This window comes from Lampetra planeri, chromosome 8 (assembly GCF_965212315.1).
Source record: "Lampetra planeri chromosome 8, kcLamPlan1.2.h2, whole genome shotgun sequence".
Lineage (NCBI taxonomy): Eukaryota > Metazoa > Chordata > Hyperoartia > Petromyzontiformes > Petromyzontidae > Lampetra > Lampetra planeri.
Genome location: NC_136114.1, coordinates 15,031,086 through 15,056,758, shown reverse-complemented (window position 1 = coordinate 15,056,758; position 25,673 = coordinate 15,031,086). Strand labels below are relative to the sequence as shown.

Here is a 25,673-nt window from a genome sequence, read left to right as displayed (position 1 = left end):
ACATCTCGCCACCGCAGCGTTAAGTATTGCACCCGCACTGCTTGACTTGACGATCCGAGGCGGCGTAGTCACCACCTCGCCACCACCACCACCGCGGCGGCGCCCCACGCTGGTGGGATGAGCACACGGGCCCGCCAACGTGGCCACTGTTGCCCGCAGCAACGGAGTCGCGGCCCGCAATTAACGCCCCTTAGAATGCCGCAATGGAATTAACGTTGCAGAGGTCGGAACATCGTGTAAAATAGCAGCCCCGCGACGGAGTGTTGTGCGATCGCCAGGGTGAAAGGGAGCGGCGGTCCGAGTTGGCAAGCGGATTAATTATTTGACTTTAGTGCCGACCTCCTCACGTTTTCCATCCCAGCTGGCGTGGGGATTCGCGCAGAACGGCGAGGAGGCCTCAGTTCGTCTCCATCTCATCTCCACGTGGGGATGAGATATCCTAAATCTAGGATATCCTACATCTCGGCTATCCTACATCTACGATGAGATATCGTACATCTCCACGTGGAGAGTTCGTCTCCGTCTCATCTCCACGTGGGGATGAGATATCCTACATCTCGGCTATCCTACATCTAGGATGAGATATCGTACATCTCCACGTGGAGAGTTCGTCTCCGTCTCATCTCCACGTGGGGATGAGATATCCTACATCTCGGCTATCCTACATCTACGATGAGATATCGTACATCTCCACGTGGAGAGTTCGTCTCCGTCTCATCTCCACGTGGGGGGAACGCGGAGAGCTATCCAGCGGCACCGGGGGGGCGCTGCCGTGGGGGTAGTGGTTATCGTGCCGGAATCGCAATCCAGACGTCGCCGGTTCCATCTCCCGGCGCGGCAGTTGAAACAACGATACAAGTTTCTTAAATCCCTCGGCCTTGGTCCACCCCGCAGTATAAATGGGTGCACCGTAGTCGGTCTACAGCTTGTGAGCAGTGGGATAAAGTGGTGGCTACTACCACAGCTTTCCGATGATATCTGATGAGCGTAGAAAAGTAGGCCAAAGTAGCTCTCCAGAGCTCTCCAGAGCTCTCGCTAGTGAAGGCCCTTCCGTCAGCAGCAACGCTAGCGAGCCATTGTCGGGCTGCGCCTCGAACCTTTCCCTCACTGCGCCACAGCTCAGGTGTCCGTGTGACACAGACCGTGGGGGAATCAGTTTGGGCAGCGACGCGAGCAGGCGGACGGCATCCCATGGAAACGAACGGTACGACGCCATCACCACGTCAACGAAAACACTGGCCACTGCAGCCACGGTCGCTCTCCATGGCTGACGGAACAAGTGTCCTCGACTCTCACCTCTCTCTCACCTCTCTCTCACCTCTTCCTCTCTCTTACCCCCTCTCCCCTCTCCCTCTCTCTCACCTCTTCCTCTCTCTCTTACCCCCCCCTCTCCCTCTCCTCTCCATTGCCCTTCTACCCTGCCCAAACTATTATTCCTATAATGAGCAAACCCTCCCCCACCACCACCTCCGACCCACACCGCTGTGTATCCTATCAGCACTTCACAGGCAGCGACCGTGACTGTCGGAAGGGCACAGGGAAAGAGAATATAAAATTTGCCGCACTGTTGGGAGAGATAAGCCTGCCGTGCGTGCGCCCTCCTGGAGTGACGCACGCGGGAGCGCGGCTCGCTAACTCGCCATGATGCGGGCACAGGGATAGGATTAAAAAAAGTTTGTACAATATCCGCCGCAGGAAATTTTGACGGTCGCGCGTCGCGAGCACACATGCGAGACAACGTCGCACCTCCCAGATGGCTTCGGATGAGAGGCCCACATTGCGCTTCCGCTGCCCCCGTTGCTGGCAGGAAGTGCTGCCCCATCTTGCACGACCCACAAAGTCCCGGGACTGCCGTCATGAGCTGCGAAGGCCGGCAGCGCCGTGCCGGCTCCGTGACGATGATGCTGTTGGTAGTTATCCACCGACTGCTGACCGTGACGACTCTGATTGTGCTGATTGTGCTGATGCTGCTGATGCTGCTGATGCTGCTGATGCTGCTGCTGATGATCAAAGTGACCTCCTCGTGGGGAGGCGGGCGGCGGAGTCTGCGGCGGGGGCGGAAGCCGGGGGAGCAGTAGGGAGGGGGCAGGCATGGTCGTGGGGGGCCGCCGAAGCCCCCCGCCCGTGGTCGCGGCCGACACGAGCGCGAACGCGTCGTCCAGGAGAGAGTGCATGCGCCTGCGCGCCTCCTCAATCGACGGCTGCTGGGGGGCGACCGGAGACTGCGCCGGGGTCGCCGGCGGGACCGGGGTCCCCAGCGGGGACGGGTCCTGCGACGGCGGCCCCTGGGAGCCGGGCGTCCCCGCGGCCCGGGGACTTACGGCCTCGCTGCTCGAGGGGTCGGAGGGCGAGCCGGCGGTCGCGGGGGCCGTCACGGCATTCTCGGACGACGCTGTGTCTGCCTCGGACTGGCAAAGACAAAGACCCACTGTATAGCCTTCAACAGATTGCTAGGGCAAGTGCCATTAGCGAGTAGCAACATAGAAGGCCGGCACGGCACATGAAGGGGTGGGTGGCCAACATCAGCAGCATCAGCCAACACCACCCCCATCCTTAATTTTCTCTCCGATTACACACAGTATTACACACGGCTCCAGGTACTGGTTTAAGACTGAGTCGTAGCACGGTGCGCTAACCACTGCACTTCCCACCCCAAACTGAACACACGCGACCTCTGGATTACAAGTCCAGGGTACTAACCACAACACCAGTTACACCGGTGGCATCAGCAGGTACCAGGTGCCTCGCTTGTGCCGCGTGAGCACCGCGCTCCGGCGGACGCGCTCAGAGTTTGATATTCAAGTCAGCATCACAGCCGACACTGGCGGCTTGATTTATTACCTGTCATGTGCCACAGCCTTCAAGGCTGGTAAGCCTTGGTGAGATGACCATTATGGATTCTACCAAAGCGCACGATCTCACACACACGCACACGAGGGGGAGGGGGACCACCCCTCCACTACTGAAGGCTCAGCTCCACACATTTTTTCTAAATTGCGATCAAGTCAAACAGTGCGGGTGCAATACTTAACGCTGCAATGGCGAGATGTTAACTAGCTCGCCTGGTATGCAGGAGTTTGTGGGTTCAATCCCGACTCTGACGCCTGCTGCTGTATATTTGGAGTTCACGATGTCTTTCTCCCCGTGGTCGCATGGATTTTTCTCCGGGTCCACCGGGTTTTCCACTCCAAATTCGGAATCAACATGCATGTAGAGCATTTGACTATTACATATTTCCACATGATGATGACGATCAGCTATCATTTGTCGCCAGATCGTGATACGGAGCTGCTGGTACTGCCCTGCCCGTGGGTGACCTCTGTGGCAATGTTGCCACCTCGGCTGGTCGTGTTCATCAGGCTCAAGGCGTTGTAGGGGGGGTGGTGGCACGATGGGGGATCGAATCGCGGTGAGTGAGTACCCGGTGCGACGTGACAGAGCCAGCACCCAGGGGAGACAAAGGCGGCCAGGCGCGGTGCTCGCCGCACCACCCCCTCATGAGCCTCGTTGGTACTAGCTGACAGCACTTTTCCCACCGACCGGCGCGGTGAAGTATGGTCAGACGACCTTCACAACCGACGTGGCGTGAGGAGGTCTTTCATCCAGCAGCGGAGTAACAGAGTGCTCTCTGGGTAACGAGGCCCTAGTTGTGGGAGTCGCAATACAAAGAGCCCGACGACCCCCGTCCGGCACGGCCCTTGGTCAGTCCACTGCTGGATGAGGGCCCCCTCCGTGACGGGGCCACTCCGTGGCGCTCACCGCGTAGGCGGCGTTGGTGAGCGGCCGGCTCGGGCCATCGTTGTCAGAGGGCAGCAGCTGCTCCTGGTCGGTGTCGCTGCACTCCGCCCCGGCGCGCCTCCTCCTGCGGGAGCCGCGAGCTCTCGCGCTGCACGGGCGGGGGAGGCGGAGGGGGGGTTGAGGGAGGGGGGGTTAGGGAACCGTTGACTCTACAGCCTCTACGGGGCCCACCGGTCAAACGTTTTCCAAAACGCGAACGCGAGTCGTCGACTGGGGCGACAGAGTGTTGGTGGCGCGCTGGTAACGCTCGCACCTCTTGGCAACAAGCGCCTGGGTTAGATTCCCGATTCGGGCGCCTTACTGCGTGTGGAGTTTCTATGTTCTCTCCACCTGTCGTGCTACGGTTTCCTCCGAGTCTTCCAGTTTTAAACGCACACGCGCACGCGCACACACACACACGCACATACACACACACGCGCACACACACGCACACACGCACACACGCACGCACACACACACATACACGCACACATGCACATGCGCACATACACGCACACAAACACACACATGCACACGCACACGCACACACACACACATACACGCACACACACACGCAACACGCACGCACAGTGGGACTGGTATTGGGGGGAGGGGGTCTCGTGTGTGAGGCTGCGTCGCTATTAGGGACGCGCTATTGGAGACTGGCCACATTCATCAAAGCCTGCCCACTGGAGAGTCTGTTTTATTTGTTTACCCAGGAAAGCATCACAGAGTCTCAAGACTCTCTTCTGTGAGGATCCTGCATTGCGATGTTTGGCCCCTGCAATGAGGCACTGAGAAGCACTCTCTGCTCACTCGCCCGGAGCGCCCCCAGCACTCGCTCACCCGCTTCCTCGCCTGCCTCAATCATCCACAAAACAAACCCCGCGGTTGTTTTGCTGCGTGCGTTTATTTTGCTCCCCCTTACTCAGTGAGCGATCAAGCAGGCGGGCGGGCGGGCGGGCGGGCGAGTGGACGAGGGGGGGGCCATTGAGCTCGTGGGTAAGAGAGCCAGCGGGCGGGCGGGCGGGTGGACGGGCGGGTGGACGAGGCGGGGGGGGGCATTGAGCTCATGGGTAAGAGAGCCAACGGGCGGGCGGGCGGGCGGGCGAGTGTGGGCGAGCGAGGTGGCAGGCGAGCGAACGCGTAGATAGGTGAGCGGGCAGGTGAGCGAGCGAGCGAGCGAGCGAGCAGACGAGCCAGTAAGGCACCGCACCCTCTGGGCTCCACGAAGACGTCGGGGAGCAGCGAGGCGGGGTCGAGCACGCGGTCGATCTCCCTCTGCGCTCGCCGGGCCGAGTCGTCCCGCGCCGACCTCCTCCGGGCCGAGCCGTCGCCGGCGCTCGCCTGCCCCTGGGCCTTCTCTCTCTTCCTCTTCTTTTTCCTCTTCTGCTGCTGCTGCTCCAGAGTTGAGTCAGGCTGACGTTCGTAGGGCGAAAAGAACCAAAAAATAGAAGCGCCGAGTGCATGCGTGCGTATGAGTGTGCGCGAGTGTGCGTGCATGAGTGTAAGTGTGTGTGTGTGAGTGTGCGCGCGTGTGTGTGTGTGTAAGTGTGTTTGTGTGCGTGTGTGCGTTGTATTGTTTGCTCGCGTGCTTCTGTCAGACACGGCCGCCGTATTCTGCCAAATGGCGCGATCCCGACCGCCGCTCGCAGCGGGCAGCACAAAGCACGTGTCACGGTTCGGCGGTTATTGTTTGTGAAGCTAACAAGAGCAGTGATAAATAATAATAATAATCATAATAACCATCCTCTGGATGCTTTTAGAGTATTTTTAGAAAGCGGCGAACTGGCCGGAGGCTCGTGGCGCCGAGCGGGCAACAAAGTGCGTCACCAGCCGCTCTGCTGGCCTCTCAAGTCGTCAAATACGTCTCGAGACAACTCACCACTTAATAGACAAACTAATACACACAAACTTCATCCACATGAGGAATCGCTCATGAATCTGCATCATGTCCCCGTCCCAGAAAGTCGCTAGATTTGTTGCTCATCGCTTGCAGGTAAGCTCGAGAATTACACCGTGTCGACTCGCAGCACCTCACGTCGCAGCTCATCCCCGACCACTAAAATGCCCAACTGCAGTCCGGCCGAGGGGACCCCCAGGGGCAGCCGTCACTGTGTGCGGCACACCGTGAATGCAGCACCGTCCTGCAAGTGAGCTCAGTCTACCAATCGGGGGCGATGTTGCGATGTGGTGTTTCCCAGTAATTTGCGAGTGATTTGTCAAACGTGGAAACTCCAGGATCTGACACGGATACACATGGCCTACTCGATTCCGTTGAGGGTCCTCTTGGCTAGACGACAGCAGGGCATCGGAATGGTGAAGATGAGATATGGATACAATGCACAAGCGGCCTTTAGAGGCTCGGGAAAACTAAAAAAAGTCTCAGGATCTTGAGACTAAATAAATGGTTCAAATTGGCGACAGTCAGGGTCGCGCTCGTGGTGAACTCGCTGATGCGCCCTCACCGCCCTCACCGCCCTCACCGCCCTCACCGCCCGCGTCGCCAGCTCCATTTCCTGGGCGTCCCGGGCGGTCGGGGTTATCGGCGGAGTCTGCTGGGGAGAGCGCGGGGAATGCGAGAGAGGAGAGCGTGGGGAGAGAGGGGGAGGAGAGCGCGGGGAGAGAGGGGGAGGAGAGCGCGGGGAGAGAGGGGGAGGAGAGCGCGGGGAGAGCGGCGGGCGGCCTGGCTCCCGCATATCCGGGAGAGGCCGGAGCGAGATGAGCTGGATAGGGGGCTGTCTCTGCGCGTGAGTGCGAGCACGCGAATGCGAGCGCGAGCGCGAGCGCGAGCGCGACGTGTCCCGGCTGCCGCCACGGGCCGGCCACGTCACCCCTCCTCCTGCTCTCCCTGAGTCGTCCTGCAGAGAGGACGACCTCACGCTCCACTCCGAGCCTGCGCACAACGGAAGACAAGGTTTTTCTTTTAGGTTTGGCAGTGTTAACCTCCAGCGTCGGCCGATGGTGGAAATTACACGTTCCTATCGAGTGGCCGCTGTGGACATACACAGCGTGGGGAGGCCCTCATTCAGCAGTGGATTTACAGAGCGGGCAGCCCACGTCACCGTTACGCTGGGACGGGCGATGATGACGGTACCGCCCACCCCCCCTCACCGAGGCGTCCGTTCCTCAGCGGCGTCTCGTGGGACCCTGGAGAAACCCCGGTGTCTCCCCGCCCGGCGCTCAGCTCCGACTCCGTGTCGGATGGCTCCGTCCTAGCGCACCGCATCACAGGAGACACCGCGGCAAAGATGGAGACTCCCTGTGCCGCCGTTGCCGAGCTCAGTGTGCCAAAGGCCCAAAGCGCCGAGCGGGGAGGTGTTTTTCACGGCGTGGGTTCTCGTGGTTGTGCCGCTGCGCTGTGCCAAGTGTTTTCAGGCCGTACTGCAGGCGATTTGGCGCGATGTCACTCCTGTATAGACCACGTGAACAACGCCACAAAGACAAAGGCCCCCTCCCCCCCCTGTAGTTAGGAGCAAGTGCCGTTGGTGAGCACCTATGACGGGGTGGGCAATGTGGCCTACAATGGGTTGATGTCGCACTGGCCTCTCTCCGTGTGGTGCTGTGAAGAAGGACCGTTGCCCGAAACGTCGCCTGTTATGAACTCGACCCTCTTCAAGGCCACGCCGTTTTTGATGGGGGCACCGCTAACAACGCGGCAGTATCTGCAAAGAATTCGCTTCATTTTGTCACCGGGCCGGAGAGTTTACGGGTGTTTGTCGCGCTCCACGCCGAGCCGTGCTGGTGCCGCCGTTGCCGCGGTTACCGGCCGTTCTTGCCGCGCAGCTTGTTCTGCTGGGGTGTGTGGCTGCGCGACGAGGGCGTCTCCTTGGCGACCGAGGGCGAGCGCGACACCCCGGCCATGACCTTCACGGGGGTCGCGACCTCCTGGTCTATGCGCAGGTCCGAGCCGATGGTCTTCTTGGCATAGTCGAAGCCCTGCACGCTCTGTCGCGCGCGCCGATCATTGCGAGTAAGTCGCGGGGAGGCTTGCGGTTCGATCCGGCGGGCCGGCCCGGCTAACGCTGCGCTGTGGTATTTGTTTAAGATCCGGCGACATGGTCGGACGGTGGTGGCGCATTGCGTGCCCGGCGTTGCGGTCCGAGTTTTACCAAATTTGAAAAATTACTCAATTGGAATCGCACTGCAGCAGCAGCGATCGTTGCCCCCTGCTGTGAAACCACCGCTGCCACCACCATCACGACCGCCACCACCACCACGACCACCACCACGACCGCCACCACCACCACTACGACCACTACCACCACCACCACCACAACAACAGCAGCAGCAGCGGGGCTGCGTCTGAGGCACAGCGGCGCCTTCCTGCACCATCATCGTCCCGTGCCAGGATCACGTATTCTCAATTATTAATATTAAATTATTATGATTAGTAAAATAAATATGTACACTGTACTCCAACAGTGCATTGTTCACGATTGTATGCTAAGTACATAAATATCACTAATTGTACATTGTATGCGAATGTACATAATGCATCAATTTACACATTGCATGCTAATTGTGTATTATACGTAAAAACCATGGTACACCAATTACTTATTTTAAGATGACTGTACACACTCATGGCAAATTGCACCCTTATCGGTCACTGATTGCACAGTGCACCATCAGACTGATTGCACAGTGCACCATCAGACTGATTGCACAGTGCACCATCAGACTGATTGCACAGTGTACCACCAGACTGATTGCACAGTGCACCATCAGACTGATTGCACAGTGCACCATCAGACTGATTGCACAGTGTACCACCAGACTGACTGCACAGTGTACCATCAGACTGATTGCACAGTGGACCATCAGACTGATTGCACAGTGCACCATCAGACTGATTGCACAGTGCACCATCAGACTGATTGCACAGTGCACCATCAGACTGATTGCACAGTGGACCATCAGACTGATTGCACAGTGCACCATCAGACTGATTGCACAGTGCACCATCAGACTGATTGCACAGTGTACCACCAGACTGATTGCACAGTGCACCATCAGACTGATTGCACAGTGCACCATCAGACTGATTGCACAGTGCACCATCAGACTGATTGCACAGTGGACCATCAGACTGATTGCACAGTGCACCATCAGACTGATTGCACAGTGTACCATCAGACTGATTGCACAGTGCACCATCAGACTGATTGCACAGTGTACCATCAGACTGATTGCGCAGTGCACCATCAGACTGATTGCACAGTGCACCATCAGACTGATTGCACAGTGTACCATCAGACTGACTGCACAGTGCACCATCAGACTGATTGCACAGTGCACCATCAGACTGATTGCACAGTGTACCATCAGACTGATTGCACAGTGCACCATCAGACTGATTGCACAGTGCACCATCAGACTGATTGCACAGTGCACCATCAGACTGATTGCACAGTGTACCATCAGACTGATTGCACAGTGCACCATCAGACTGATTGCACAGTGCACCACCAGACTGATTTCACAGTGTACCACCAGACTGATTGCACAGTGTACCATCAGACTGATTGCACAATGTACCATCAGACTGATTGCACAGTGCACCATCAGACTGATTGCACAGTGTACCATCAGACTGATTGCGCAGTGTACCATCAGACTGATTGCACAGTGCACCATCAGACTGATTGCACAGTGTACCATCAGACTGATTGCACAATGTACCATCATACTGATTGCACAGTGCACCATCAGACTGATTGCACAGTGCACCATCAGACTGATTGCGCAGTGTACCATCAGACTGATTGCACAGTGCACCATCAGACTGATTGCACAGTGTACCATCAGACTGATTGCACAATGTACCATCATACTGATTGCACAGTGCACCATCAGACTGATTGCACAGTGTACCATCAGACTGATTGCGCAGTGTACCATCAGACTGATTGCACAGTGCACCATCAGACTGATTGCACAGTGTACCATCAGACTGATTGCACAATGTACCATCATACTGATTGCACAGTGCACCATCAGACTGATTGCACAGTGCACCATCAGACTGATTGCACAGTGTACCACCAGACTGATTGCACAGTGCACCATCAGACTGATTGCACAGTGCACCATCAGACTGATTGCACAGTGTACCATCAGACTGATTGCACAATGTACCATCATACTGATTGCACAGTGCACCATCAGACTGATTGCACAGTGCACCATCAGACTGATTGCACAGTGTACCACCAGACTGATTGCACAGTGTACCATCAGACTGATTGCACAATGTACCATCAGACTGATTGCACAGTGCACCATCAGACTGATTGCACAGTGCACCATCAGACTGATTGCACAGTGTACCATCAGACTGATTGCACAGTGCACCATCAGACTGATTGCACAATGTACCATCAGACTGATTGCACAGTGCACCATCAGACTGATTGCACAGTGCACCATCAGACTGATTGCACAGTGCACCATCAGACTGATTGCGCAGTGTACCATCAGACTGATTGCACAGTGCACCATCAGACTGATTGCACAGTGTACCATCAGACTGATTGCACAGTGTACCACCAGACTGATTGCACAGTGTACCATCAGACTGATTGCACAGTGCACCATCAGACTTATTGCACAGTGTACCATCAGACTGATTGCACAGTGCACGCTGATTGTCAACTGGACGCTAATTCTACATTTTGTGCTAATTCTACCCAACACACGCGAATTGTCCATCAACGCAGATTGCACCGCAACTAATTGCACGTTATACGTCGAGTGTAGCTTGTACACAACGTGTACACAATGTGTACACAAGGTACACGCGGTGTACACACAAGGTACACGCGGTGTACACACAAGGTACGCAATGTGTACATTGGCGACGGCGAGGTGTCGCGTCTAGGCTGCAGCTGTAACCGTTCCACTGCTCGCCAAGCGCCGTCGCCCTCCCGGTCTCGTGGCCATCGACTGAGCGGGCGCTCTCGTGCGCTCGTGCGTACGGCGCTTTCGTCGGCCCGCTGCTGGACGAGGGCCTCCCGACTCCCTCCGGGGTAATTTGATTGTCCATCGCTGCCGCGGTCACCGCGCGTTGTTTGGTAATGGAGGGCAGCAAAGTCGTGGGAGCGTAGAAGTGCAGTGCAACAGCAGGTTTTGCCGCGCCGCCCTCTGCTGCCCACCACGTGGTCTGGCATCAGCCAATAGCAACCTGTTTGTGCGCACTGGTCGCCCATCCAAGCGCTGTTCAGGCTCAACGCTGCTCAGCTTCCAATGCGATCGGGTGATTTGGTCAGATTCATCCATTAATATCATAATTAATTATAATACTGAATTATAATAATTAAAATCAAACAATCGCCCGGGTCAAACGAGCGACGGGGCGGCCCTCGTCTCCTGTGTAAGCCCCAAGCCAGTGGTGTAAATTCCACAGTGGTATGGCAGGGTCCAGTGTGTGCACAGAATAACCAATTGGCACCTGACTAATCGTGTCGGCGAGGCGGCAAGGGATTCCAGTGAAGGGGTTAACAAGAGAGGAGGAGAAGGATCCATCAGGGTCTACAAGTTGTTACCTCGACCTCTGACCTTGGGGGGTCAGCCTCCCCCTCCCCCTGGTCCAGGGAGACGCTGCTCTGTGCAGCAGTGGAAGAAGCAACGGCGACCGTGATCACAGCCACACCCGCGACAGTCGTCAGCAACAGCAGCAGCATCATCAGTAGCAACGCATCACGATCATCACCATCATTCGCGCCATCATCATGGTAATCATGATGATAATCATCATCAGCAGCAACAACAGTATCATTATCATCACGAACATCGTATCATCATCATCAGCAGCAACAGCAATAGCATCATCATCAGCCGCCAGGCCTCCCACCCTGTCTGCCTGTCCCCCGCTCGCTGTGATGAGTGGGGGGGCGAAGATGTTGGCTCGGGTAAAACAACGTGGAGGCGCTGGAGCCGAGGGGACGGGGACACGAGACGGCTTCAAACCGGGTGGGGGGGGGAGGGGTGCCACCCAAACCTTCGCCAGTGGCTACTGCCGTGGAGTGGTTGGTACTGGGCACGTGAGGGGCAGTGACCTAGCTATCGAGTCGCGTGCAGGCGGTGCAACTGCACCGGGTCCCGGAGGGGTCCAGGCGCCAGGGCTACAGAGAGAGCCGAGGGTGGAGATGGGACAGGAGGGGGAGGGGGGAAGGGGGGCCGTGCCGCCCACGCGGCGGCGCTGTGAGCGCGGCGGGGGGTGGCGGCGCCGCCCTCGGCTGACCTTTGCCCTGTGGATGCGGCTCATGGTGTCGGCCTTGAAGTCCATGCGGTTGGAGCGGCACAGCTTCCAGTAGAGCACCGAGGAGAGCGCCAGCGCCAGCGCCGCGGGCACCACCACGGCCGCAATGATCCACAGGTTTCCCGCGCCCCCCACGGGCGCTTGGCTCGGGGACATCACCTGCATCACCGCTGATGGGAAGAGGGGTGGACACCGGGTGAGGTAAACCGCACGCCTCTCTGTGGTGGTGCGTTCCCAGCGGTGGTGCGTAGAGGTTTACCCACAAATCAACATATCGCACGGGGGGGGAATTGTTTTACTACCAAATACGTTTGCCTGACTTAAAGATAGAAACGACCATCCCCCGTGCAGCCTTAACGGGCTGTTGGAGCAAGAGCTGCTAGCCTGCAGCACCGATGAAGGCCGGCACAGAACACGATGGGGAGGGTGGGCAATCCCCAATGATGATGTTTAAACACCAAACCAGGTATTCATTTGAGGCTAAGTCGATCTCGAGGAGGGCCAAGACCGGCCAAGAGCACGGAGCGCTGCGCGCGAGCTAACCGCTACGCCGCCGCTCCCCAGCAACGCAACAATCCGTCCAGCGCCGTCGCAGCGAGCCGACCGCATCGCTCCGTCTGCGCCGTGGACGTCTTCTCTCGCGCCGCGTTCTCTCTCCTTCTGCCCCCATTCTGTCGTGAGCCTCGACCGGACTCGCGTCCCCGCCCCGCGCCGCTCGGCCGCGAGCGTCGTCCCCGCACGACGCCGACCGACCTCGCGGTAGCCGCACGCGGCCGCGGGGTTAGAGCTCCGCGCGTCACGTACACGTGGTTAGAGCGCCGTGCGTCACGTACGCGTGGCGAGCGAGAGGACGCGGCGGCCCAGCGCCAGCGCCGCCGTCTGCTGGCTCACGGACGCCAGCAGCGCCACGGCGTCCAGGGCGGGGAGGTCGCGCCCGTCGAGCCGCGCGTAGTGCACCACGTCGGCGCGCTCGCCGCCGCCCGCGCCCCGGCTGGCGTTCACCACCTGCTCCCAGAGCACACAGAGAGGAGGCGGCGGTTCGGTCGCAGCGCCGCACGCAAGCGAGCGGTGTTAGTGCTGTTAGTGCTGTTGGCGGTGTTGGCGGTGCTAGTGGTGCTAGTGGCGCTAGCGGTATTAGTGGCGCTAGCGGCGTTTGCGGTGTTTGCCGGTGGGTGAGTGAGTCAGCAGGGGTGGGCTCCAGGAGTAGTCTCGCGGTGAATATCTGACGTGCCGCTGCCAGCGACTGATGGAAGTGGGCAGGGGTGGCGCTGTGCGGTCCGTGGTTTGCGATTGGTGACCGCAGTCGCGCTATGGGAGGATTATTAGATGATCCAAAGGTGTAGCGGGAGGAGGAGGCAGCCACTTCTGCTGCCGCTCGATACGGACCCGGACTCAGGAGTGGGGATTTAGCCGAGGGTTGGTCAGCAGGCGGGTTCAAGGAGTCGGGGTTATGGGGGGGTCAGGGATCAGGATCGGGGGGGGAGGTGGAGGGCGTGCGCTCGGCGGGGGTCGCGCCTGGACGGTGAACCGCCCGTTGGTGGCGGCACGCCGCGTCCTCCGTGACGACGGCGCCGCGTCGCGCTCCGCCCGGGCGTAGAGCGACGCGAGGCGGCGCTCCATGTCGGCCGCGAAGCCTCGCGCGTCGCGCAGCGTCGCGTCCGTCACGTCCAGCAGCACTAGTGGCGACACGGAGGGGGGGGGGGACAGACAGCGTGACCCTTGCACCGTGACGCAGCGCCCTCGCACGTCGTGGCCCCGGGTCGCTGGTAGTAGCCGCGGCCACAGCGAGGGGCATGATGGGTGTTGTGTGCCGGGTGTGGAAATATTTTCTGGGTTCGCAGGGGGTTGCGGTGCCGCCCTGTCACTGCCAGTGGAAAGGAGCTCAGAGAGGCCCTCTGGATGGCATGTTTGGCCTACTCTTCTACTGACCAGGCATCTTTGAGTCTCCACACTTTACCCCACCACGTGCCACCTGTCGCACCTGGCACACCACATCCAGTATACCCCTCGCCACGGCCGCGCCTGTTACGCGCACGTCACCTACTACGCTCTACCAACGACCCGGAAAATATTCAGTGACAAGATAGACTTGCTGAGGCAGCTGCCTGGGTGATAGGGTCCAGCGCAGAGGTCAAAGGTTCAATCTCCCGCCGCGGCAGTTGGACCAACGGTGCAAGTTTCTGAAGTCGCCCTCGCTGCTTCTGTCCACCCAGCGGCATAAATGGGTTCCCCACGACCGTTAGCCCAAGATGGGCAGGTCACGCCACGTGGTGGGGTGAAGTGTCGGCACGCCCCTCTTCTCCAAGGCGTCTGCCCTGCGTGGAGGAGTCGTTCAAATCCCCGCGGGAAGGGCTCCCGCGGAGCTCCCGCGAGTGGAGGCGTGAGCGAGCTGTTGCAGCGCTGCACCTTTACTCCCGTCCGTCTGTTATTGCGGATTGTACATCATGTTGCTGACTCGACAATAAACCTTCATTATGGCCGGCGCGACTTGGCATCGATTGTCAGAGTAACCTCGTTACGGGCGTGCGGTGCGCGGCACACGGACGGGTTATTGAGCAATAAGCGCCGTGCCGAAAATAGTCTCTGTGCGCCGACTTTATATAAAGCGGAAAGAGGGCGCATTACGGAGGATATAAACACCACCATCGCCACCATCACCACCACTTCCACCACCATCATCGTCATCATCATCCCCGGGGCACTCAGATAATGCAAGGTGCATTACGGACCGGCTCTTTAGACGGCGTCTCGGAAGAGCTCGTGAAGAATTTATGATTTGAGCGATGAAGTCGCGGCACGGAAAATAAATGGACGTTTGCTGATGTGTTTTTAAAAATGTAATAACCAACGCAGACTGCGTCGTGCGCCCGGGGCCGTCCGAAACGAGATGCTTGAAACTTTCCTGAACGAGAAACCCAAAAAAAACTTCTAAATCCCAACCGGTACGCTCCGACCTCACCCCAGGCTGGCCTCACCGCACACGCGTGTGAGACCGCGCCAGGCTGGCCTCACTCGAGGGCTATAGCAGCCCAAGCGTCCAGCTGACGTCTGTTTTCTCAGTAAGGAGACTTCAAATTTTTAATCTTCTCGTAGGTGAAGGCAGCTCGAGTGTGGAGCGACACGGCAAGAGCTCTGTCTGTCTGGGGCTTTGAGAGTGAGTGTGCGTGTGAATGTTTAATTAGTGGCTGGCATGGGGTTTAGAGACTAATTAACTTCCCATTTGGAACCGAAACACAAAGAGCATTCAGTGACATCACTGCAGTGGAGTGGCTTTAGAAAGCAACGGAGTGGATTCAGCAGTGATGTCACTCACTGGGGTTTTGCTCGTTAAGGAAGCTTCATTCTGGTTCGGGACAAATGGGTCTCGCATCCTGGGGGATTGTGGATCTGTAGACCAGGGTGGGCATGTGGGGGTGTGGGGGTGTGGGGGGGTCCAGGCTGGGGGCAGTGATCCGGCAGCAGTGGCGAGCAGGGGGGAGGGGCCCCGTACCTGTCAGAACCCAGAGCTGCCGGGTCCTGGCAGACGTGTCCAGGATGGGGTACTCGACGGCTAACCAGGGCGGGGGAGGAAACACAGAGGCGACGAACATGAACGGGAAACGTCTTACGAGTGTGTCTGCACGTGCGTCCGTCCGTGCGTGCATACGCGCGTCCGTGTGTCTGTGTCGGTGCGTGCGTAAGTGTGTCTGTGTCGGTGCGTGTGTCGGTGCGTGCGTCCGTGTGTCCGTAAGTCCGTGATGCAACGAACGCGCGCGTGCAGCGCTCGCCGTGCAGCCACCGCGGCTTCTCAATGCGTTGGCGAGTTGACCCGGGAGCCTCTTAAAAGGGGGGGGCGAGGAGGGGGTAGAGGGGGGTCGAAGCTTAATCAGCATGGAGGGGCATGGGGAGCAGGGGGGACTTCGAGGTGGTGGGGAGGGGGTGGGGGGAAGAGACACCTGCCTGGGCTTTAAGGGCGATCTTCACTGCCTCGGCTCCTGTGAAATAAAGCTCGGCTTGGAGCCTAAGCTGATTACACGCTAGCCAGGCAGTGGTGTTGATGGCTTTGGCGGTGGTGGCGGTGGTGGCGGTGGTGGTGGTGGCGGTGGTGATGGTGGTGGTGTTGGTGGTGGTGATGGTGGCGTTGGTGGTGGTGATGGTGGCGTTGGTGGTGGAAGCTGGCGAGGCGAGACACGTGGCCTTGATGCTGACTGAAGCGTGGCAGCAACAGCAGGAGAGGTTTGGGAAGGAATTTAAATTGCGGTTGCAGATTTTTTGTCGCGCATATCCCTGGCTGTGATTCAGCTGCCAGTGCACAATTGTGTGTGCCCCCGTGGGAATGAATGGGAGAGTGGGTGAGCAAAAGAATTGGGTGAGTGAGTGAGTGTGTGAGTGAGTGAGTGAGTGTGTGAGTGAGTGTGTGAGTAAGTGAGTGTGTGAGTGTGTGAGTGAGTGTGTGAGTGAGTGTGTGAGTGAGCGTGTGAGTGAGTGTGTGTGAGTGAGTGTGTGAGTGTGTGAGTGAGTGTGTGTGAGTGAGTGAGTGTGTGAGTGAGTGTGTGAGTGAGTGTGTGAGTGTGTGTGAGTGAATGAGTGTGTGAGCGAGTGTGTGAGTGAGTGTGTGAGTAAGTGTATGAGTGTGTGAGTGTATGAGTGAGTGTGTGAGTGAGTGTGTGAGTGAGTGAGTGAGTGTGTGAGTGAGTGTGTGAGTGAGTGTGTGAGTGAGTGTGTGAGTGAGTGTGTGTGAGTGTGTGAGTGAGTGTGTGTGAGTGAGTGAGTGAGTGAGTGAGTGAGTGTGTGAGTGAGTGTGTGAGTGTGTGTGAGTGAATGAATGTGTGAGTGAGTGTGTGAGTGAGTGTGTGAGTAAGTGTGTGAGTGTGTGAGTGAGTATGTGAGTGAGTGAGTGTGTGAGTGAGTGTGTGAGTGAGTGAGTGAGAGTGTGTGAGTGAGAGTGTGTGAGTGAGTGAGTGAGAAAGTGTGTGTGAGTGAGTGAGTAAGTGTGTGAGTGAGTGTGTGAGTGAGTGAGTGTGTGAGTGTGTGTGAGTGAGTGAGTGAGTGTGTGAGTGAGTGTGTGAGTGAGTGAGTGTGTGAGTGAGTGAGTGAGTGTGTGTGAGTGAGTGAGTGAGTGTGTGTGAGTGAGTGTGTGTGAGTGAGTGAGTGTGTGTGAGTGAGTGAGTGAGTGTGTGAGTGTGTGAGTGAGTGTGTGAGTGAGTGAGTGTGTGAGTGTGTGAGTGAGTGAGTGAGTGTGTGAGTGAGTGTGTGTGTGAGTGAGTATGTGAGTGAGTGAGTGTGTGAGTGTGAGTGAGTGTGTGAGTGAGTGTGTGAGTGAGTGTGTGAGTGTGTGTGTGAGTGAGTGTGTGAGTGTGTGAGTGAGTGAGTGAGTGTGTGAGTGTGTGAGTGAGTGTGTGAGTGAGTAAGTGAGTGAGTGTGTGAGTGAGTGAGTGAGTGTGTGAGTGAGTATGTGAGTAAGTGAGTGTGTGAGTGAGTGAGTGTGTGAGTGTGTGAGTGAGTGTGTGAGTGAGTAAGTGAGTGAGTGTGTGAGTGAGTGAGTGTGTGAGTGAGTGAGTGTGTGAGTAAGTGAGTGTGTGAGTGAGTGAGTGTGTGAGTGTGTGAGTGTGTGAGTGAGTGTGTGAGTGAGTGAGTGTGTGAGTGGGTGAGTGCTGTACGCTCAGCAAGGGTGGTTGGCGGGTATCCCAGGTAGAATCCCAGCAGCGCCGCCGGGAGGAGACGGATCACCTCCGCCGCCTCCGATCCGTTGAGGGGAGCGCCCTCCCGCGCCGCCACCGCCACCACGTACGTGAGCGTCACGTCCAGCGAGAGGGGGGGCACGCGCTCCGCGCTCAGCACCTTCACCCGCGGGGGCAGGGGGGGGGGAGGCGAGACACCGTCGTCGTCCTCCTCAACGCGGCCGTGGTGCTCTCTCCGTAGGCTTTCCCTCGCAGCCTCACGCACGAGCCGAGTCCATCGCTCCGTCTCCGCTGACCCGCGCACGTCCTGCGGTCCGCGTGCCCCTCGTCCCGTCGGACGCGAGGGATGACGAGAGGCCGGCGGCGACACGGGAGATGCCCGTTGAGGAATCTCGCGACAACGAGTCCCTCGGGGGGAGTAGCGGGGGGGGGGGAGCGGGTCCTTGGGGGGGGGGGGGGGGGTGCGGGGCCCGTCGCACTGAGAAGCCTTGAGACCCGGCAAGGTCCCCCTGCCCCGGACGAACGCCGTCGCCGCCTCCGCGCGGGGGCGGCTGCGGCGAGACGGACGCTGCCGGCAAGCGAGCACGCGGGCTTCACGCCGTGGCGTGCCGGGGGCAAGCCGTCTCATTAATTACTTACGTAATCGCGACCCGCAGGTCACTGCGGCGAGGGATGGAGGGAGGCGGGCGACGGTGTTCGCCGTGCATCGCTCGATTCGTACAGCGGCGCCTTGGCCTGCCGTACCGACAGCCCCCACGTGGGCTACGTCTGCGGCGCACGGTGAAGCCTGCTGTCCAGAACGTGCCACGTGCATCGTCGGCACGAGCCGTGCTCCGTCCCCGTGCCGTCGCCCTGCCTCGTGGTTTTTGCGGTGCCGCGGTCCAACTCGCTCGTGCGCACCAGCCAATCGCGTCGCTCCGTCACCCACAGCGTGCGTTGAAGGGCAGCTTGAGTTGGTTATTCATATGTGAAGTGTCGTTTTCAAAGTTATGCAAATTGGGCAGAAATACTTCCGATCGAGACTTTCCCACGGTCAAAGGATCAAGATCCGCATTGCTGACAAAACCCAAAAGCCAAGAGTCAGCATCGCTACTGCCTACGACACCTTTCATTGGTGGCGTCACTTCGCGTCGGCCGAATTGTGACGAAGAGGGAATCCAGACCGCGCCGTCAAGCGAGACCGGCCGCCGGGAATTCAGGTCGCGTCCAAAATAAAAATTCACGGCGCAACTCGAGCCGACGATCAATACGCACGAACGTGCCGACCCGCTACGGTGACACCGAGTTGAAACCCCAGTGACACGGCCCGCGGAACGACGCCGATTGAACTCGACAACGCGCCGACCAAGCGCTTGGGCGGCTCGGATAGCGCCCTTTGCGATGGCGGCCGCGACGAGGAGGAGCGAGCGCCGTCTCACAAACCTGTGCCGTGACGATCCCCGGGGCGAGGGTGGGAGTGGGAGTCGAGGGGGAGGGGGCCGGGTCGCGCAGGGCCCAAGCGGCGGCGAAGGCCCTCGCCAGACGGACCTCCAGCGCCTGGACGAAGCCGCAAAAGCGGATGTCGTCTTTCACCAACGCCAGCGCTGGGTGGTGAAACACGCGGAGACACCGGAGACGCAGTCAGCGGTGAGCGACGCAGCGCCCAGACATGGGAGGGCCACTGGGCCAGTGATGGTGGCAATTCTACATTCGTATAGCGGGCGGGGGGGCGGGGGGAGGGAGGGTCTATCCACTGACTTTCTTCGAAAAGTGGTGCTTGTTTTATCGACCCACGGAGTTATGCATGATGATGCACAACCGGGATGAGAACTCGCGTCCTTCCGATTGATTGTTAAATTCACAAACTAAATCAGCGATATGAGTAATTGTCAACAAGGGAGGTTCGTTTCTGTTTTTCTCTGTTTACATTTTAGCCAATGCTGACGATGAGCGGACAAACATCGTCAAGCGCGACGACGATGACCGTGGGTCACGTCTCGAGGGACCGCGGTGCGCTGGCAGACAGCGAAGACCACGTGGAAGTTGGCGATCCTGTACACTATGCATACGCTTCGGTAAACATACAACCAGACCTGCAAACCAGCGGTCACTGGTTCCACCTCCCGGCGCGGCAACTGAAACCCAGCGGCGTACAATGGGTTCACCGTAGGTCGTCTACGATCAGCAGGTCGCGTGCGGTGGGGTAAATTGTGGGTGATTTCACCTCTTCCCAGACGTCTGTTCAGCGCGGAAGAGCAGGACAAGTACCCCCGAGAGAAGAGCTCCCTCTTGCCAGCAGTGGCGGGAGCAGGCAATTGCAGGGCTACGCCTTTACCCTTTACCGGTCCATGTTTGGCAACCACAAATATATTTACGCGCCCGGCACACCACATCCAGTATCCGTCTCACTACGACCGCGGCTAGCACCAGTGACGCGCCACTTCTTGTCTACTGGCGATGATCTCAGCCCTGGCCTGGGCCGTTCATCTTCGGATTCTCCGGTCGCAAAAGTTGTTTTACGTCCTGGATCTCCCAGTAGCGTCACAACGGGAGGGACAGAGCTCCATCACCCCAGACGACGATGCGGCGTTGTGCCGTCCTCTACTGGCATCGCGAGATATCCCTCTTGGGCCCACGACGCGTCCGCCGCGACGCATCGCACCTCGAAGGTGGCGGCGGCGACCCTTCCCCGTCGCTCACCTGTCGTGACCTGAAAGAGAGTCGGGTAGGACAGGTGCGGGTAGCCGGGGGGGTCCGTCACCCCCGTGACCCCGTGGCTCTTGAGCTCCCAGGCGACGCGCATGGAGCCGTAGCGAGCCAGCGAGCCCGACACGGCCCACGCCGTAAGCGCCTGGCTCCCCACGACGGTGACGTAGGACACGTCCCACACGTCGGCACCGCGGGAGGAGGCCTTGAGGATGGCTTCCACCTGAGCGACGGGCGGGGGAGGGGGGCAGGGGGGGTTGGGGAGGGGGTGATCCCTCCGATTAACACGGTTGGATACGGACGGCGCGAAATACATTTAACGTACGTATATGCAGAATTGGCTGAAAACATCTTAATATGAGTAAGTGTTGGTAGCGCCGGATCTCCACCTGGCAGCCTTCCAGCTTGGTCTGTGGTTCTGACTCAGCGGTTGTGAGATGCAATTTGCATGAACGTTATTATTTATATAAAAAAACGAATCATAAAATAATTGAGGGAGAAAAGCCTCCCAATGCAAACATCCGCACAAAGAACATTTACATGGTTACGCCGTTCGCAAGCAGAATGCATTTGTCGGAGGGACGTACAGTTTTACCCGTTCTCTTAAATCGTAAAAAAAAGTGGCAGAAAAAATAATTGCGTGCGTATGTGCAGAATAAAAAAAGTCACGTGGAAATCCGACACCCCCCAAACTCACCTGCACCACCGCACCCCCCTCACCCAGAGCCCCCCGCACAGCCCTCGCCAGCCCGTTCGCCACCCCATCCCGAAACCCGCGGCTCAAGGGGTCCGTACCGGCAGACACCGTGACCCCTGCTCGGTGAGGGGAGTGGGTGAGGGGAAGGGCAGGATGAGGGGGGAGTGGGAGGTGAGTTGGGGGGGTTTTTTAGTCAATGGGCCACAATTACAGCAGAACGACCATTAACCCGTTAACGACTAATCGCTTAACGACGGGCCTCCATAGAGCCCAATGTGGTCGCTTACCGACAACGGGCTTATGACGAGCATGCAACCGCCAATTTTGGCAAATCGGCGAACTCCAAAGTGGTCTGACCAGGCTTCGGCCAATCAGCGACCTCCATGCATGAGCGTTGGGACATTGTTTACATTCAATGCTATCGGAACGAATTAAGCCTTTAACGTGTATTTCCTATACTCGCTTAACGACCAAATCACTTAACGACCGGTTTCGTGGAACCAATTACCGTCGTTAAGAGGGGTTCTACTGTATACACAATTAAACAATGCCATTTAAGATGGTCGCTCTTTCAAACACATCCCTAACTTGTTGTGAGAATTACACTGGGCCCTGCCAAAGCACTGTGGAATTTCCACCGCTGACTCAGGGCCACCCACAGAGATAGGCCTCAGTAGCACGCAGAAGGCACGACGAGGCCTCCATCCAGCAGTGGATTGATCATGGCTGATAAGGATGCTGAATTTGATGATGATGATGATGTTGGCTCCAAGGGGGGGGAGGGGGTGGTGGCGGTGTTTGTGGAGGTGGCTCACCCGTGGTCACCCACAGCGCTTCCGTCACGTTGCAGTTCAGGGTTCCTGGAGGGTCCGTGGGCACCGTTGGGGTCAGGGTGGGCACCGTTGGGGTCAGGGTGGACGCGGGCACCGCTGGTGCCGTTGGCGTCGGGGTGGGTATCAGGGTGGTCACGGGCACCGATGACATCATTGGTGTCGGGGTGGGCATCAGGGTGGTCGCGGACACCGATGACATCATTGGTGTGGGGGTGGTTATCAGGGTGGTCGCGGACACCGATGACATCATTGAGGTCGAGGTGGGTGTCAGGGTGGTCGCGGACACCGATGACATCATTAGTGTCGGGGTGGGTATCAGGGTGGTTCCGGGCACCGATGACATCATTGAGGTCGAGGTGGGTGTCGGGGTGGTCGCGGGCACCGATGACATCATTAGTGTCGGGGTGGGTATCAGAGTGGTCCCGGCCACCGATGACATCATTGGTGTCGGGGTGGGTATCAGAGTGGTCCCGGGCACCGATGACATCATTGGTGTGGGGGTGGGTATCAGGTTGGTCGCGGGCACCGATGACATCATTGAGGTCGGGGTGGTTATCAGGGTGGTCGCGGGCACCGATGACATAATTGAGGTCGGGGTGGGTGTCGGGGTGGTCGCGGGCACCGATGACATCATTGGTGTGGGGGTGGGTATTAGGTTGGTCGCGGGCACCGATGACATCATTGAGGTCGGGGTGGGTATCAGGGTGGTTGTGGGCACCGTGGGCCCAAATGGCCCTGAGGTCACGAACTCTGCGGTGGTCATCGCGGGGGCGAATGTCAAGGTCGGCGTCATTGTTGACGGCAGTGGTGGTGGCGGCGACGAGGCCGTGGGTCCAATCGTAGCGGAGGCCGCGGTGCCCCTGGCTGGGAGGGAGGAGGTCTCTGTGGCCGGTAGAGCTGTGGTCACGGAGGCCCGAGATGTAGGAAAAGGCACAGTGGAGCTGGAGGCGACGAGGCCAGACGATGGCAGCAACGACGAAGATGTTGATGACAATGATGAGAAGAACGAAGATGTGGAGGAGGAGGTGGAGATGGACGATAGAGGTGGTCCTCGGTTGACGATGATCGACGTGGACGCGACGGGCGAGGTGAGCGGCGGCGGCGAGGCAAACGGCAGGTCCTGCTGAAGAAGGATCGACGGTGATGGTGACGGCGACAGCGACGATGGTGATGGCAAAGATGATGAAAAGAAGAACGAGGAGGAGAAAGATGAGGAGGAGGTAAGCGATGACGCGAGGCCGCTGCCATCAATCTCTCCGAAAACATCTGGCAGCTGAGAAGAATCGCTCGGCTCTGAGAGGACGGGAGAAGGGGTCGCCCCGACCGACGACGAAGCCACCCCTGTCAACATCATCATCATCGTGGTCGTCGTCATCATCACCATCGACGACGTTGTCGTCACCCGCGTCGACTTTGGCACTGGGCTCAGAGCGGCGCTCTCCTCCGCCACGGGTGCCGGCGCTTGAGATGAGAGCGGCGGCGTCTCGATCCGCGCGGCCGAGCTCATGGGTTGCGTGCTCACCGTACCCCGGGGGCCTCGGCCGGAGGAACCGACGGCGCTCGCGAACGACATGGAAGGAGTGGAGGACGAGACGAAGGTGGTGGCTTCCATGCCGGTCGTGAGCGACGGGGATCGCCGTGACACCAGGAGGTCAGCGTCGCTCCCCACGGAGCCACTCACCGCCGCCCCCGCGCTTGCAGGAAGCGCTGGGGTCCGCGTCACCGAGAGAGGAGTCCCAGAGACTTGGGCTGCAATCTCCACCGAGGGAGACAGCTCGGGCGGGGATGATGGCGAGGACGAGGAGGCGGTGGAGGAGAAGAGTTCGGAGTCCCCAGGCATCGAGAAGAGGAGAGGCGGCCGGGATGAACGCAGGGGACCTTGCGATGTCGAGATATCGGCGGTCGCGGGGAGGATGTCTCTGCTCGGCTGAGGCAATGATGACGACGACAATGATGCTAAAGACGATGCAGGGATGCCCTCGCGCGGTGTTCGCCAGATAGTGGACGCAGGTGATGGTTGAGCGGGGGCGGCGAAGGAGCTCGCGGGGATCGGGCCGCGTCCCGTCGCCACTCTCTCCGCGAGGTCCGTTCCCAACAGCGCAGCGCTCGACTCCGCCAGAGAAGAGACGGCGGGCTCCGAGTTCCGCCGCGGAGCTGCGAGATCTGCTGAGATCGCAAGCAAAGAGCGGAGCTCGGAGGACCCGGAGAGAGCTCCTCCTCCTTCTGATGCCGCCAAAAGGAAGAGATCCGAGGACGTGCGGCGCGGAGACGGAGTCTCTTCCGCAAAAGATTCCGACTCCTGGACATCAGAAACGAGAAGCGCGAGGGGCGGGGACCCACGTGGCAGCGGCGAGGAGGTGGGGAGCTCGGGGTGGGAGGAGAGAGCCACCGAGCGGGACGCGGTGAAGGCGACGAGGGGAGTTAAGGACGGCGCGATGTCTCTGGACGCAGCTGAGCCAGCCGTGGTCTCTTCTGGAGGAGGTGGTGAGGAGTGATGAGAAGGTGAGAAGACAAGAGAAGATGACGGGAGATCCTGTGATTCAGTCACCACGCGTGTCGCACCCCCTTCGAGCCGCGATGGTGACGATGATGGAAGCAGAGTCCATGATGACGATGATGGTAATGACGATGTTAACACTTCTGCTGATGGTGCTGTCACAACTGCTGCTGATGATAATGTTGCTGATAATGATAATGTCAATGTTCCTGCTGCTTCTGATATTACTGCTGCATCTTCTGCTGCTGCTACAAGCGATGATGATGATGATGATGAAAGTGATGGTGACATCGTCATGGTTGGACCCCACTCAAAAACATCTTCATCTCCCAAGCTGTTGGGTGACCCCCAGAGCTGGGGTTGAGTTTGGTGTAGGAGGTCAAGAAGCTGAAGGTCAGAGGTCGTGCTGTTCCACGTGTCCACGTCTCCCCACGGCAGCGATGTCGCCAGGGGCCACCTCTCGGACTCTGCCAAAACAAACCCCGCAGTGGTCGCACATGGGGTCCCATAGGGAGTCCCACAGGGGGTCTTACAGGGGGTCTCACAGGGGTCAAGCAGGGGACGTCTCTACACCGACGCTCTCACGGGCAGAACCGTCATCAGGAGAGATATGTGGTTCAAATCTAGCGGCCTCCCCGGTTAGTACCGCGGGTGGATTGGCTGATGGAAATATGCAGCCACCTATTTCACTCACGCTACACGTTAAAGATCCAGTGGCGTCATTCGCAACAATAGGCCATGGTGTTTGTTTGTTCGGCGTCAGTGTCCAAATTTGCCAAATTTGAAAATGATACGGCAATCTACTCGATTTTTGGATATCACGCACACACAGCAGCAGCAGCGGCAATCATTACCCCGTCCTGCTAGACGAATGCCCCAGGTCACTCTTGCAAATGAGACTCAGATTGGTCTCCTGAGTTGTCTCCTGCTTTAAACAGTCCACTTGAAACTCGAGTGAAACGCTGCTATACCACGAGGACGAGCCAGGGTTTGGTCAGGAATACGTGAGGCAAGGCGTTGCCTGTGGCGCATTCCAGGAGGCCCTGACGCAGGCCACAGCGGGCAGCGTATCAGCAGGGATTGCCATTGTACGGGAGGCAGGAGGGAGGCACTATAGCGGAGATGCTCCATCTCTGCCTGATCCACAAACCCCACCTACAAGGCTGTCTGCTGGGTGAGCTCCCCATGGCTCGAGGGTGCACGAGAGAGGAGAAATAACAGAGTGGGGAGGGAGAAAATAATATTTAACTGGGCCCATGCA

The 25,673-nt window shown here is 58.5% G+C and overlaps 1 protein-coding gene across 1 annotated transcript in view; it reads right to left on the bottom strand.

Annotated features, from left to right (window-relative positions):
• Positions 1–25,673, bottom strand: part of LOC144720462 (uncharacterized) — a 53,555-nt gene that overhangs the window by 7,579 nt on the left and 20,303 nt on the right. The window contains exons 3-18 of the mRNA XM_078597265.1: positions 21,898–24,879; positions 21,083–21,198; positions 20,380–20,608; positions 19,123–19,283; positions 17,680–17,860; positions 15,531–15,590; positions 13,490–13,716; positions 12,874–13,045; positions 12,023–12,210; positions 11,325–11,384; positions 7,544–7,725; positions 6,892–6,992; positions 6,178–6,673; positions 4,994–5,458; positions 3,760–3,886; positions 1,747–2,408 (exon numbers count right to left, since the gene is read on the bottom strand). Of these exons, the coding sequence (XP_078453391.1) occupies positions 1,747–2,408; positions 3,760–3,886; positions 4,994–5,458; positions 6,178–6,673; positions 6,892–6,992; positions 7,544–7,725; positions 11,325–11,384; positions 12,023–12,210; positions 12,874–13,045; positions 13,490–13,716; positions 15,531–15,590; positions 17,680–17,860; positions 19,123–19,283; positions 20,380–20,608; positions 21,083–21,198; positions 21,898–24,879 (6,409 nt within the window). The remainder of the gene's footprint in view (positions 1–1,746; positions 2,409–3,759; positions 3,887–4,993; positions 5,459–6,177; positions 6,674–6,891; positions 6,993–7,543; positions 7,726–11,324; positions 11,385–12,022; positions 12,211–12,873; positions 13,046–13,489; positions 13,717–15,530; positions 15,591–17,679; positions 17,861–19,122; positions 19,284–20,379; positions 20,609–21,082; positions 21,199–21,897; positions 24,880–25,673) is intronic.